At 48.1% G+C, this 12,771-nt stretch overlaps 1 protein-coding gene across 9 annotated transcripts in view; it reads left to right on the forward strand.

Annotated features, from left to right (window-relative positions):
• Window positions 1-5,737: 5,737 nt before the first annotated feature.
• STX2 (syntaxin 2) overlaps window positions 5,738-12,771 on the forward strand; it is a 49,220-nt gene continuing 42,186 nt past the window's right edge. For 4 of the 9 annotated variants that reach the window (XR_004439486.1, XM_033220092.1, XM_033220090.1 and 1 more), the window contains exon 1: window positions 5,741-5,950. Coding sequence is in view for 8 of the 9 variants with exons in the window: in XM_033220092.1 (XP_033075983.1) it covers window positions 5,921-5,950 (30 nt within the window). In the remaining variant the exon portion in view is untranslated. Of the gene's footprint in view, window positions 5,951-12,771 lie in introns of all 9 variants that reach the window. The other 5 variants (XM_033220096.1, XM_033220097.1, XM_033220091.1 and 2 more) reach the window with 3 other exon arrangements.

Genomic DNA, 12,771 nt, shown 5'->3' on the forward strand with positions numbered 1-12,771 from the left:
ATTTTTGTATTTTTAGTAGAGACGGAGTTTCATCATGTTGCCCAGGCTGATCTTGACCTTATGACCTCAAGTGATCTGCTGGCCTTGTCCTCCCAAAGGCCTGAACACTGGCCAACCACCATTTCTGATGGGTGAGTCAAGTAGGAGAAATAAAACCAGTGGTGCGGAGGAAAATCCTAGACTGTGCAGAGGAAAGCTGGGGTATGTTAGACTGAATAGAAGATGTGTATACTGCCCGTGAGTCGGCAGCCTGTGAACTCTCACATCTGTTTCCTGTTGTGATTTCAGAATGCATTCAGCTCTGTTCTAACGCTATATAGGCCCTTCTCATTCCCTGGGGACTAACTGAATATTTGATTTATTCAGTTCATGTCCACCAGAAACATAGCTGTGTGGGGTAGGCAAGGCTACCAAGATCAATAAATCACCTTCCTTGCCCTGTTCATTCACTCACTTGTAACATTTCTTGACAAGGGATACATAATGTATTGTCTATCCTCCGGGCTATATTCCCTATTGTTTAGGAGCTAAATACCTAATTTCACTAAATGATTGTTAGTTTTCTGTTGCTGCTGTAACAATGATAAAGATGTAGCAACTTTAGGGCCAGGCACAGTGGCTCATGTCTGTAATCTCAGCACTTTGGGAGGCCAGGCAGGCGGGTCACTTGAGGTCAGGAGCTCGAGGTCAGCGTGGCCAACATGGTGAAACCCCGTTTTTACTTAAAATACAAAAATTAGCTGGGCATGGTGGTGGGTGCCTGTAATCCCAGCTACTCAGGAGGCTGAGGCAGGAGAATCAGAGAATCGCTTGAACCTGGGAGGCAGAGGTTGCAGTGAGCAGAGAGATCATGCCACCGCACTCCAGCCTGGGTAACAAAGCCAGACTCTGTCTTAAACAAAAGGAAACAAAACAAAAATGATGTAGCGACTTTAAATAACGCACATTTGTTAGCTCCCAATTCAGTAGGTCAGAAGCCTGAGTGGGCTCCACTGGCTCTCTCCTCTGGGTTTCACAAGGCTGAAAACAAGGTGCAGCCCCTGGGCTCTTGTTGGGAGGCACAAGGGAGAATTCACTTCCAAGCCCACTCCTACTGCTGACAGAATGCAGTTCTTTGCAGCTTAAGAACTGAGGTTTCCATTTCTTTGCTGGCTGTGTACTGAGGTCCACCCATAGCTCCGAGAGGTCTCTCTTGGGCCCTTGCATGGGGCGCCTACATTTCAGAGCTAGCAAGAGTGCATCGAATCCTTACACTTGGGGTCTGACTTCCCCCTCTGCTACATCTTTTATTCTAGCTGGGGAAAGTGCTCTGCTTTTGAGGGCTTGTGTAATTAGATCGAACTAACTCCCAATACTCCAGGAAAGTCTATGACCTGTAACTATGGACTTTGCCATGTAAAGTAACATAGTTACACATTCCAGGGATTAGGGTGTATTTCTGTTGGGGCCCATTCTTCAACCTGTTACAGATAGTTAGACAGGCATGAATAGGGCAGGAGAGGGCTCTCCCCTGACCCACCAGGAATTTCAGGAGATCATCAGGTCCTGGTTCAACAATGATCACACTGCCTGTCTCAAAATGATAACTCAGCAGCTGGCGCCTGGGACGGACAATCTCCTGATGGTCTGCAGCTGTTACATTAGAGTGTTAATTGAATGCAGGTGCCAGGGAGAAGCAGCCAGGGCTTCCAATAAAATATCAGGTATTGGGCAAGTGAGCCTGAGCATGTGCATTAAGAGACAGAATGGTGGAGTATGACCTCCCGGCGGCTCTCTGCCAGGAAAGGGAAGAAGGCCTCAGATGGGCGTGCATACAGCTTCCTAAACATACTGCACATGCTCACTTCCCCAGCGTGAAGAAAGCACTACACACGTGGGCAGCCCACCCTAAGGGAAGAATCATGAGGAAGGGGTGCAAGATGCCAGAGGTGGGCCAGCATAGAAAGTCCTAGAATCACAGTTAAACAGGGCACTTGACCCGTTATACATACATATATAGTATATACATATTATACATAGAGTATACATACTCTGTGTGTATGCTGGGCATGGTGGCATGTGCCTATAGGCTACTCGGGAGGCTGGGGCAGGAGGATTGCTCGATCTCAGGAGGTCAAGGCTGAAGTGATTTGTGATTGTGCCACTGAACTCCAGCCTGGGCAACAGAGACCCTGTCTAAAAAACACATATATACACATACATGTGCACTATACATATATAGTATATACATACTTCACACATATAGTATAGACATACTACACATACATATAATATATACATACTATATATAGTATATATCATGTATAGTGTATACACGGCATATATACATACTATGTATAGTGTATACTATGTAAATATATATTATACATGGTATATATACATACTATGTATAGCATATACTTGTAAATACTATATATAGTATATATACATACACACATATAAGTATACATTACTATATATACATATATACATATGTGCATGCATCTATACATATATACAGATATATATACACAGTAAAAATGCATATATACATGTATACATATATGTATATATGCATATATGTATAATATATACACATATATACATATGTGTATATATACTACACGTATATACTATAGACATATGTGCATATATACTCTATACTATGTAGTATATACATAGTATATTGCATATGCTATATATGTGTATATATAACATGTACTGTATGTGTGTATATAGCATGTATATACTATATATGTATAGTGCGTGTGTGTGTGTATACATATATGCATTTTTTTAGACAGGGTCTCACTCTGTTGCCTGGGCTGGAGTGCACAATCACAGGTCACTTCAGCCTTGACCTCCTGGGCTCAAGCAATCCTCCTCCCTCAGCCTCCTGAGTCACCTACAGGCACACGCCACTATGCCCAGCTAATTTTTAAAAACTTTTTGCAGAGACAGGGTTTTGCTATGTTGCCCAGGCTCCAGTCAGATTTTCTCAGGAATGTAACTTAGCCCTTTGTTTCTCTTTTCTTTTCTTTCTTTCTTCCTTCTTCTTTCTTCCTTATTTCCTTTCTTCTTTCTTTCTTTTCTTTCCTTCCTTCCTCTCTCTTTTTTTCTTTTCTTTTTCTCCTTCCTTCCTTTCCTTTTTCTTTCTTCCTTTCCTTTTTCCTTCTTCTTCTTCCTCTTTCACTTTTTCTTCTTTCTTTAAGTTTTTAAAACATTTATTTATGTATTTATTAGAAACAGGGTCTTGCTCTGGGGACCCGGCTAGAGAGCAGTGGCAAGTTCACAGCTTACTGCAGCCTCCAACGCCTGGGCTCAAGCAATCCTCCCACCTCAGCCTCCATGTAGATTTCATTCAGTGTTAGTGTGTGGCTGTTATAATGGTGTTTTGAACCCACTGTTGTGACCTGACTGATGTTTTGACCTGCAAGACACCTTGACTGCATATGTATGTATGTATGTAATATGAACAAAAATGATAAATTATATATTATTCACAATTTCATTTTTTTCTCTGGCAGGATAAGGAAAGTTTTGAGGTTGGGCATGGTGGGCTCATGCCTGTGGTCCTTGAGCTTTTGGAGGCTGAGGTGGGAGGATTGCTTGAGCCTAGGAGTTCAAGGCTGCAGTGAGCTATGACCATGCCACTGCACTCCAGTCTGGGAGACAGAGTAAGATCCTGTCTCAAACAAACAAACAAACAACAAACAAACAAACAAAAAATTTTGGTTGCCAATTCAACAGCATCCAGCTGCTCCCAATATTATTATATGTTTTAGAAAAATCCATTGGGGGAGAGGGAGAAACGAGGGAGGGGCCAGTATTTACTGGAAAGGGAGAATGAAAATGGTGGTGGCTGAGGCAAAGAGGCTGAAAGAAAAGTGCTTGCCCGTTGCGGAGGCATTCTGGTGGGGAAGTTCAGGGTATGGAGAGAAAAACCGTATCTTTTTTTTTTTTTGGAGAGGGAGTCTCACTCTACTGCCCAAGCTGGAGTGCAGTGGTGCAATCTTGGCTCACTGCAAGCTCCACCTCCCGGGTTCAAGCAATTATCATGCATCAGCCTCCTGAGTAGCTGGGATTACAGGGGCACGCCACCACACCCACCTGGACAACTGGCCGTCAAGACTTTCCGTCGGGTAACAGAACCACATCACACCTAGAACCAAGTCCAGAACGTCCTGTTTTTTACTGTGTAGCCTGTTGCTCTCAAGCAGATTTCTTAGCGCTGCCTTCTGGTCAGATCAAAGCCATCTCCTCCAGGAGGCAGTAAAGACTTTAACCTTGTGGCCGGGCGCGGTGGCTCAAGCCTGTAATCCCAGCATTTTGGGAGGTCGAGACGGGCAGATCACGAGGTCAGGAGATGGAGACCATCCTAGCTAACCCGGTAAAACCCCGTCTCTACTAAAAAATACAAAAAACCAGCCGGGCGAGGTGGCGGGCTCCTGTAGTCCCAGCTACTCGGGAGGCTGAGGCAGGGAGGCGGAGCTTGCAGTGAGCTGAGATGCGGCCACTGCACTCCAGCCTGGGCGACAGAGCGAGACTCTGTCTCAAAAAAAAAAAAAAAAAAAAAAAAAAAAAGACTTCAACCTTGTTTACAAAGAAGTCTGGCCTTGCCTTCTCTTCCTGGAAGGCAATCTTTGTTTGCCTGAGAGTCTTCGGCTAGCCAGAGAGTAACAGTGTGATTTATGGGGGGGGGGGGCTTAGGGTTACATGCATATCACTTAACCAAGAAGCTGAGATCAACCATGAGAGCAATCAAACCATCAATCAATCACGCACGTGCAATAGAGCCCAGTAAAAGTTCTGCAAATGACTGGCAGTACTTTGTGTGTATGACCACACATCAGTGCAGAGCAAGTAATGAGGCCTGACTACACAGGGAGAGGACCACGGGAGGACCTCGAAGCTCCACGCTGTAATTCCCAGACTCCCCCATCTGCCCTTCTTCCTTGGCTGATGTTAATCTGTACAATTTCCCTGCTAAGAAACCATAGTTGTGAGTACAGTAGTTTTTAGTGAATTCTGTGATTCCTTCTAGCAAATTACGGAACTTGAAGGTGGTTTTGGAAACCGCTAGAACTTGCCGTTGGTATCGGAGGTGATGGTGGTCTCGGGGACTCTTCCGCCAACCTGTGTAGTTCACCTAAGCTCCTGCACCTTCGTGACGACCTCTCTGCCGGTTCTTCTCTGTGTCCATGCCCTTATTTTCTTTTCTCATGTATCGTTTATTTGTCTATGTCTGTATTGCCTGTTTCTCCTGCGAGAGCTGCATCCCAGGGCTGGGCCTGCGGGCGCTCTTCCCGGTGCCGCCCCCTACCATGTTATGCTCCTTAAGCATCACGTGTGGTACCCGATCTCCTCTCCTTCATTCACACCCGAGGCTGGGCGTGGACACTTAAAGAGAAGGTTCGGCATATGTATTACCCAAAGCTGCACCCCGCACATTCCGGGAGCTTTGCTCTTCGTCACTATTCGTTGAATGCTCCACATTGTAATAAAATAACGAGTGTGAAAGCATAAAAGCAGATCAAGAAGAGACAAACAGCACTCATAGCGGACCGGCCAGCCTGGGGCTTGGCCGGGCCCCGCCCCTCCCCGCCTAGGCCCCTCCTCTCCCCGCCTAGACCCTCCCCTCCCCGGCCCCTCCCTCCCCGCCTAGGTCCTCCCCTCCCCGCCTAGGCCCCGCCCCCATGCCCCGCCCCTCCGGGCTCCCGCAGGAAAGCGCCGCCACCGTGTGGGGGGGTGCGGGGCGCGGCGCGGGCCGAGCATGCGCAGAGCGTGCGGGGCGCGGTTGCCGTGGCAGCGCCGGCTCCAGGGAGGGCGGGCGCGGGGCCGGGATCGCGGGGCCTGAGGTGGCGACCCGAGAGCCCGCGGCCCGGCTGGAGGCAGCTCGGGACAGGCTTGAGCGGCGGGGCGCGCTGCCCGGCCGGCGGGGATGCGGGACCGGCTGCCAGACCTGACCGCGGTGAGCGACAGCCGCGGGTAGCGGTTCAGGCCCGGCCGGGGCGGGGTCTGGAGGGCGGGCGGGGGCTCGGGGCGTCTTGGGCGGGGCTCTGGGTGGGTCCCCAGGGCGAGGATCTCGGGCGTTCTGGGGCGGGGGCTGCGGTCAGGGTCTCAGGGAGTCCTGAGCCGGGGTTCCTGGTGGGGCCCCCAGGACAGGGGTCCCGGTAGTCCTAGGGTGGGGGCTCCGGGCGGGGTCCCCAGGGCGGGGGTCTCGGGGAGTCCTAGGGTGGGGGCTCCGGGCGGGGTCCCCAGGGGGTGGTCTTGGGGCGGGCGGGCTGGGGGCTCTGAGGGGGCAGGGGCCTCGGGGAGTCCTGGGGTTGGGGCTCCGGGCGGGGTCCCCAGGGCGGGGCTCTCGGGGAGTCTTAGGGTGGGGGCTCCGGGCGGGGTCCCCAGGGGGTGGTCTTGGGGCGGGCGGGCTGGGGGCTCGGAGGGGGCAGGGGCCTCGGGGAGTCCTGGGCAGGAGCCCCGGGTGGGGTCCCGAGGGCTGGGGTCTTGGGGAGTCCTAGGGTGGCAGCTCCGGGCCGGATCCCCAGGGCAGGGTCTTGGGGCTTCCTGGGCGGAGTCCTCAGGGCGGGTTAGAGCAGGAGGAGGGAGGCCGGAAGGTCCCGGCCTCGACCCTCTCTCCAAGCGGGACTCCCTGGCCGTCACTCCGCCTTGCAGATTCTCTCTGGCACTTACCCAGCCGGAGCCCACCGGCTTAACCGTGGTCGACCCCGCGGTGTCCCCGCAGTGGGCTTCAGCCCCGGGGAGCAGGCCGGGTCCCTTTGATCGCTGCTTTATTCCTGGGGCTTCACACAGGACCCTGCACTAAGCGGGAGGCAACAGATGGGTGTGAAATGTAGGCGCCTTAGAGTGCTGGGTGCTTGCGGTGGGATGAGCAGGAACAACAGAACAGCTTGTGTCTGATCTCCTCAATAGTTTGCTTTGGAACTGGGACTGTGTGTGTTGACTCTGAACACACCTAACGCGCCCAACAGCCGAGCACACAGCAAATTGTTTACTTTAGCAAGGGAAAAGCAGGTCACTAAAAATTTTGGAAGGATTTTGATGCATTCTACACATGTAAAGGTAACAGAGCTGTGCATGGTGCAGTGACAGGGAAATGATAGCGATGGTCGTGCACTTTCCAAGCTTATCTAACCTAGGACAGCTTAGGCCAACAGAAGTAATTATGACTTTTTACCTTTACAGTACAGGTACTAACTCATGCTGCGTGTGTGCACAGATACAGCCCCTGGTCTCTAAATTACTGGCGGCCTCAGAACAGGGTTGCTAAGGCCACAGCCCTACCGCACCCATTGCGTGTAATGAATTATTCTCTCTCCTCTTCTGCTAGAATGGAGCTGTTATGTACCCCCGAGTGGGAGAATAGAGAAAAGAGCCACTTAAATAATTATCTGTGTTCTGTGGTTCAGATGAGGAGCTCTGGTTGAGAAAGGCAATGATTTCATCCTTAGGATCATAGAAATTATGCTTTATATTCATTCCAAGAAAGTTTCTTCACAGTGATTTTTCCTTTTTTATTAATGGACAAGTATTCCCTGTGGTCGGCAGATCAATACCATCTTCAACACAGCAAATTAGAGTTGCGTTGTCTTGCCCGGTAGATTATCTTTCAGTGCCGTGTAGTAGGAGCTCAGATATTTATTTAATGAAGAAAAGCCGTGGCTCATGCCTGTAATCCCAGCAGTCTGGGAGATTAGGGTGGGAGGATCACTTGAACCCAGGTATTGGAGATCAGCTTGGGCAACATAGGGAGACTCTGTTTCTCAAAAGAAATTAAAAAATTAGCAGGAGGCCAGTCACAGTGTCTCATGCCTGTAATCCCAGCACTTTGGGAGGCTGAGTTGGGTGGATCACTTGAGGTCAGGAGTTTGAGACCAGCCTGGCCAACATGGCAAAACCCCGTTTTGTAAAAATACAAAAATTAGCCGGATGTTGTGGCACACGCCTGTAGTCCCAGCTACTCTGGAGGCTGCGGCAGGAGAATCGCTTGAACCCAGGAGGCGGAGGTTGCAGGAAGCTGAGATCGGGCCACTGTACTCCAGTCTGGACGACAGAAAGAGACTCTTTCAAAAACACCAACAAAACACACACAAAAAAACTATCCAGGTGTGGTGACTCGCACCTGTAGGCCCTGGTACTCAGGAGGCTAAGCTAGGAGGATTCCTTGAGCCCAGGAGATAGAGGCTGCCATGGGCCATGATTGTGCCATGCCACTGCACTCCAGCCTGGGTGACAGAGTGAGACACTGTCTCAAAAAAAAAAAAAAAAAAAAAAAAGCTTAATGTCACTGAACATGAGCGCTGTGACTGTTTTAGCAAAAGAGAGCCACATTTATATGTTGGGGAATCGTGAGAAAGTACCTTTTCTTGGCTTGAATAACAAAAAGCAAGTAAGGCAATTATTTGTCACTCAGTTTCTATATATCCCAAGCCTTCCTGAAACAGTAGAACATGTCAATCAGTTTTGTTCTAGAATGGCAGAGCTAGAAGTCAGCTCGTCTACTTCAATACCATCCTGCTTTAGATACAGCCACTGAGCAGTCAGAGGGTAAATCCGTGCAAGTTTCCACTTCTGGAGCTTCTCATCTTGGGCAAATAATTTTTAAACCTCTCAAAACTTGTTCTTGTATGTAAAATGGGGACAGTGGTATCACTCTTGTCCACCTCATAGAGGAGTTATGAAGCATAAAATTATCTCATATGTGAGGCTCTGGGAGAAGGTGGGAGGGAGGAAGTGCTATGTAATTATAAGTGTGATTAATATTTACCAGATTTTTTGTTTTTAGGAAGTTATAGAAAGCAGCCTTCTGGCTGGGCACAGTGGCTTTCACCTGTAGTCCCAGCACTTTGAGAGGCTGAGGCAGGCGGATCATTTGAGCTCAGGAGTTCAAGACCAGCCTGGGCAACATGGCAAAACCCTGTCTTTACAAAAAACATACAAAAAATTAAGCCAGGTGTAGTGGCGCATGCCTGTGGTTCCAGCTACTCAGGAGGCTGAGGTGGGAAGATTGCTCGAGCCCAGGAGGCGGAGGTTGCATTGAGCCAAGATTTTGCCACTGCCCTCCAGCCTAGGCAACAGACAGATTGAGAGCCTGTCTCAAAAACAGAAAAAAGAGCAACCTTCTCGCTAGTATAAAATAGTAAATTAAAACTGAATTTGAAGTTTAATAACTTTTAATATTTAAAAACCCATCTTAAAGTTACCAGATACAAGTTTAATTTCCCCCCCAGGAAATATGTCCTTTCCAAGTAGTTCTTGGAGTAGTTGAATGTGTATTCACAACCGTGCTTCTAAATGGCTGGTGGTTTTTTTTTTCTAGGTAAAGTTTAATATTTTGTTGGTTAAAATGCCTCATCTACAATGTCCACATTAACAAAATATTTGTGATGCTTCCAAAAAGTTTATTTTATTAGCTATTGAAGATTGTTCCTGAGAAAAATGTACCTCTGATAATTACATGGAAAGGGCTTAACAATTAATTTGCTCAATATAATTTGTATTGACAGATTTAGTTTCTTTTTTTTTTTGAAACGGAGTCTCGCTCTGTTGCCCTGGCTGGAGTGCAGTGGCCGAATCTCAGCTCACTGCAAGCTCCGCCTCCCGGGTTTACGCCATTCTCCTGCCTCAGCCTCCCAAGTAACTGGGACTACAGGTGCTCACCACCTCGCCCGGCTAGTTTTTTGTATTTTTTTAGTAGAGACGGGGTTTCACCATGTTAGCCAGGATGGTCTCGATCTCCTGACCTTGTGATCCGCCCGTCTCGACCTCCCAAAGTGCTGGGATTACAGGCTTGAGCCACCGCGCCTGGCCGACAGATTTAGTTTCTAACCAGTGATTCTGTTTTTGAGCAACCAGTCATTTGGGCATAGAAAGTTTACGTGACTTGGTCCAGATCTCCTAGACTCTTAAATCCAGAAAGATATTTCTGATTTACAGAAAGTAAAAGACTCGCCCATCCAACAGGTACTTGAATGTCAGGCCTCCAGCAGATCATGTGCTGGGTGCAGAGAGACACAGCAGTGAACTGAGTGTGGGTACGGTTGCATGCAGCCTGGGAGGAAGAGTGACCGAGGTGTAATGAAATTCACTGTAGGACGTAAGCAAAATGGAATAGCTATTCTATAAGATAACCACCCCAAATGTATTTTGATTACTTTTTTATAAAAGTTTATGCACATTGATATCTTTATTATATTTGATATATATGAGATACATGTATTTATTACAGTGAAGAATAGAGAAACCACACATTTCATCTGTGGGAATTGTTTGCATGATAATAAACAGTAAATACATAGTAGCTATGTGGTGTTCTTAGTAGACCTAAAAGAAATGAGAACATTATTTTTCATCCTGGTTTCAACGTGATGAATTGCAAATATAATCTCTTTTTAATTTTTTTTCCTTTAGACAGGATCTCGCTGTGTCGCTCAGGCTGGACTGCAGTGGCACGATCACGACTCATTGCACCCTTGATCTCCAAGGCTCAAGCCATCCTCCCACCTTAGCTTCCTCCGTAGCTAGGACCACAGGCGTGTGCACCCAGCAAATTTTCTTACTTTTGTAGAGATGGGGTTTTGCTGTGTTGCCCAGGCTGCTCTTCAACTCTTGAGCTAAAGCAATCTGCCCACCTTGGGCTCCCAAAGTGCTGGGATTTCAGGCGTGAGCTACCATGCCCGGCCTGCAAATATAATTTCTTAAAGGGCGGAAAACACTGCTCAGATATTTTTAAAAGTGATTTTTTGAAAGCTTATGTTTGCCCATGTAGTGCGGAGTGTTGCATAGTGAAGATTCAGGTTCCAGTTGATAAAATAAGATTAAGAGACTTCATTGGAACTTAAAATACTAAGAATTTCATATATGAACATAATTTTATATATGCATATATTTATAGTTTAGAATTTCATAATTTATGCAGTCCTGCCAAATTTTTGTATTTTGTGTGTTCTCATACAAACAGTTCCTACAGTTGGAGTCTATAGTTTCTCTATTCTTAACTATAATAGGTTTGCTCGTTTATATATCTAAACATGTCCTTTGGTTTGAAGAGCAAAATCTGTCCATTTTCACAGATTAATCACTTCTTGTTTTTAACGTGGGGTCTATTCTGAATGTAAGGAGCAGCGACTCTAAGAAATAACTGATCCCTGGAAAAGTTCCCCGGGAGCCCAGACCTATTGCCTTGTGGTGGCAGGATTCTCTCCTGCCTCTGGACTGATATGCCCCCTCCTCCCTGCCCTGGCAGGTGCTGCTCCCTTTTCCTCCCTGCCCTGGTAGGTGCTGCTCCCTTTGTCTGAACCACTGGACTTCTCCCTCTGCACCTTCTCTCTTGCCTTGTACCTTTTTTTTTTTTTTTTGAGACAGAGCCTTGCTTTTTTGCCCAGAATGGAGTGCAGTGGCATGATCTCAGTTCACTGCATTTTCCGCCTCTAGGGTTCAAGCAATTCTCCTGCCTCAGCCTCCCACGACACCCAGCTGATTTTTGTATTTTTAGTAGAAGCGGAGTTTCACCACATTGGCCAGGCTCGTCTCGAACTCCCAGCCTCAGGTGATCCACCCGCCTTGGCCTCCCAAAGTGCTGGGATTACAGGCATGAGCCACCAGACGCAGCCTTGCACCTTTTTTAGTCTCAGGTTAGGCATCACCAGGAAGCCTTCCTGCGTCCCCTTCCTCGCGTGTTCCCAGAGGTGGCCATCTTGTCTTGGGGCATTCTGGACACAGATGCAGTCCTGTTTTTTCCTGCACCCCTTCCCCAGCTCTTCAGCCTTTTCAGGGCAGATGCATGTTGTCATTTGTGCTCTGAAGCCTCAGTATTCTGCATGGTGCCTGATCCAGAACACCTGCCAGGTGTTTATTGAATCAGCGTGTTTCCATTTGAAAATGCCCATGGTAAGAAAAATGTAGATGCCACTGGAATCTGTTGTCTTCAAGGCCTTTTGGTTAAAAGGGACAGAAACCCATCACCTAAAGCAGAAAAGCGAGATTTATTTATTTATTTATTTTTGAGGCGGAGTCTCGCTCTCGCCCGGGCTGGAGTGCAGTGGCCGGATCTCAGCTCACTGCAAGCTCCGCCTCCCGGGTTTATGCCATTCTCCTGCCTCAGCCTCCCGAGTAGCTGGGACTACAGGCGCCGCCACCTCGCCCGGCTAGTTTTTTGTATTTTTTAGTAGAGACGGGGTTTCACTGTGTTCGCCAGGATGGTCTCAATCTCCTGACCTCGTGATCCGCCCGTCTCGGCCTCCCAAAGTGCTGGGATTACAGGCTTGAGCCACCGCGCCCGGCCTAGAAAAGCGAGATTTATTAAAAAGCAGAGTGGGTCGGGTGGGGTGCCTTATGCCTGTATTCTCAGTACTTTAGGAGACTGAGGTGGAAGGATCACTTGAGGTCAGGAGTTCTAGATCAGCCTGGCCAACATGGCGAAACTCCGTCTCTACTAAAGATGCAAAAATTAACTGGGGGTGGTGGTAGACACCTGTAATCTCAGCTACTTGGGAAGCTGAGGTGAGAGAATAGCTGGAATCTGGGAAGTGGAGGTTGCAGTGAGCCAAGATCCTGTCACTGCACTCCAGCCTGGGTGACAGCGAGAATCCATCTCAAAAAAAAAAAAAAAAAAAAAAGGTCGAGCGATTTCTCCCAGACTTTGAGGGCACGTAGCACCATCAGCCCCGCGAGCGATGGAGTTAGGACAGAGTGAGCCACCGAGGTCCTTCCTGTCCTTGTGTCATGGCCGTTTTGTGCTTGCCAGGTCTCAGTCTGTGTGTGTCTGTTTCCATTTCT

This window comes from Trachypithecus francoisi, unplaced genomic scaffold (assembly GCF_009764315.1).
Source record: "Trachypithecus francoisi isolate TF-2019V2 unplaced genomic scaffold, Tfra_2.0 Lachesis_group11, whole genome shotgun sequence".
NCBI classification, from domain to species: Eukaryota; Metazoa; Chordata; class Mammalia; order Primates; family Cercopithecidae; genus Trachypithecus; species Trachypithecus francoisi.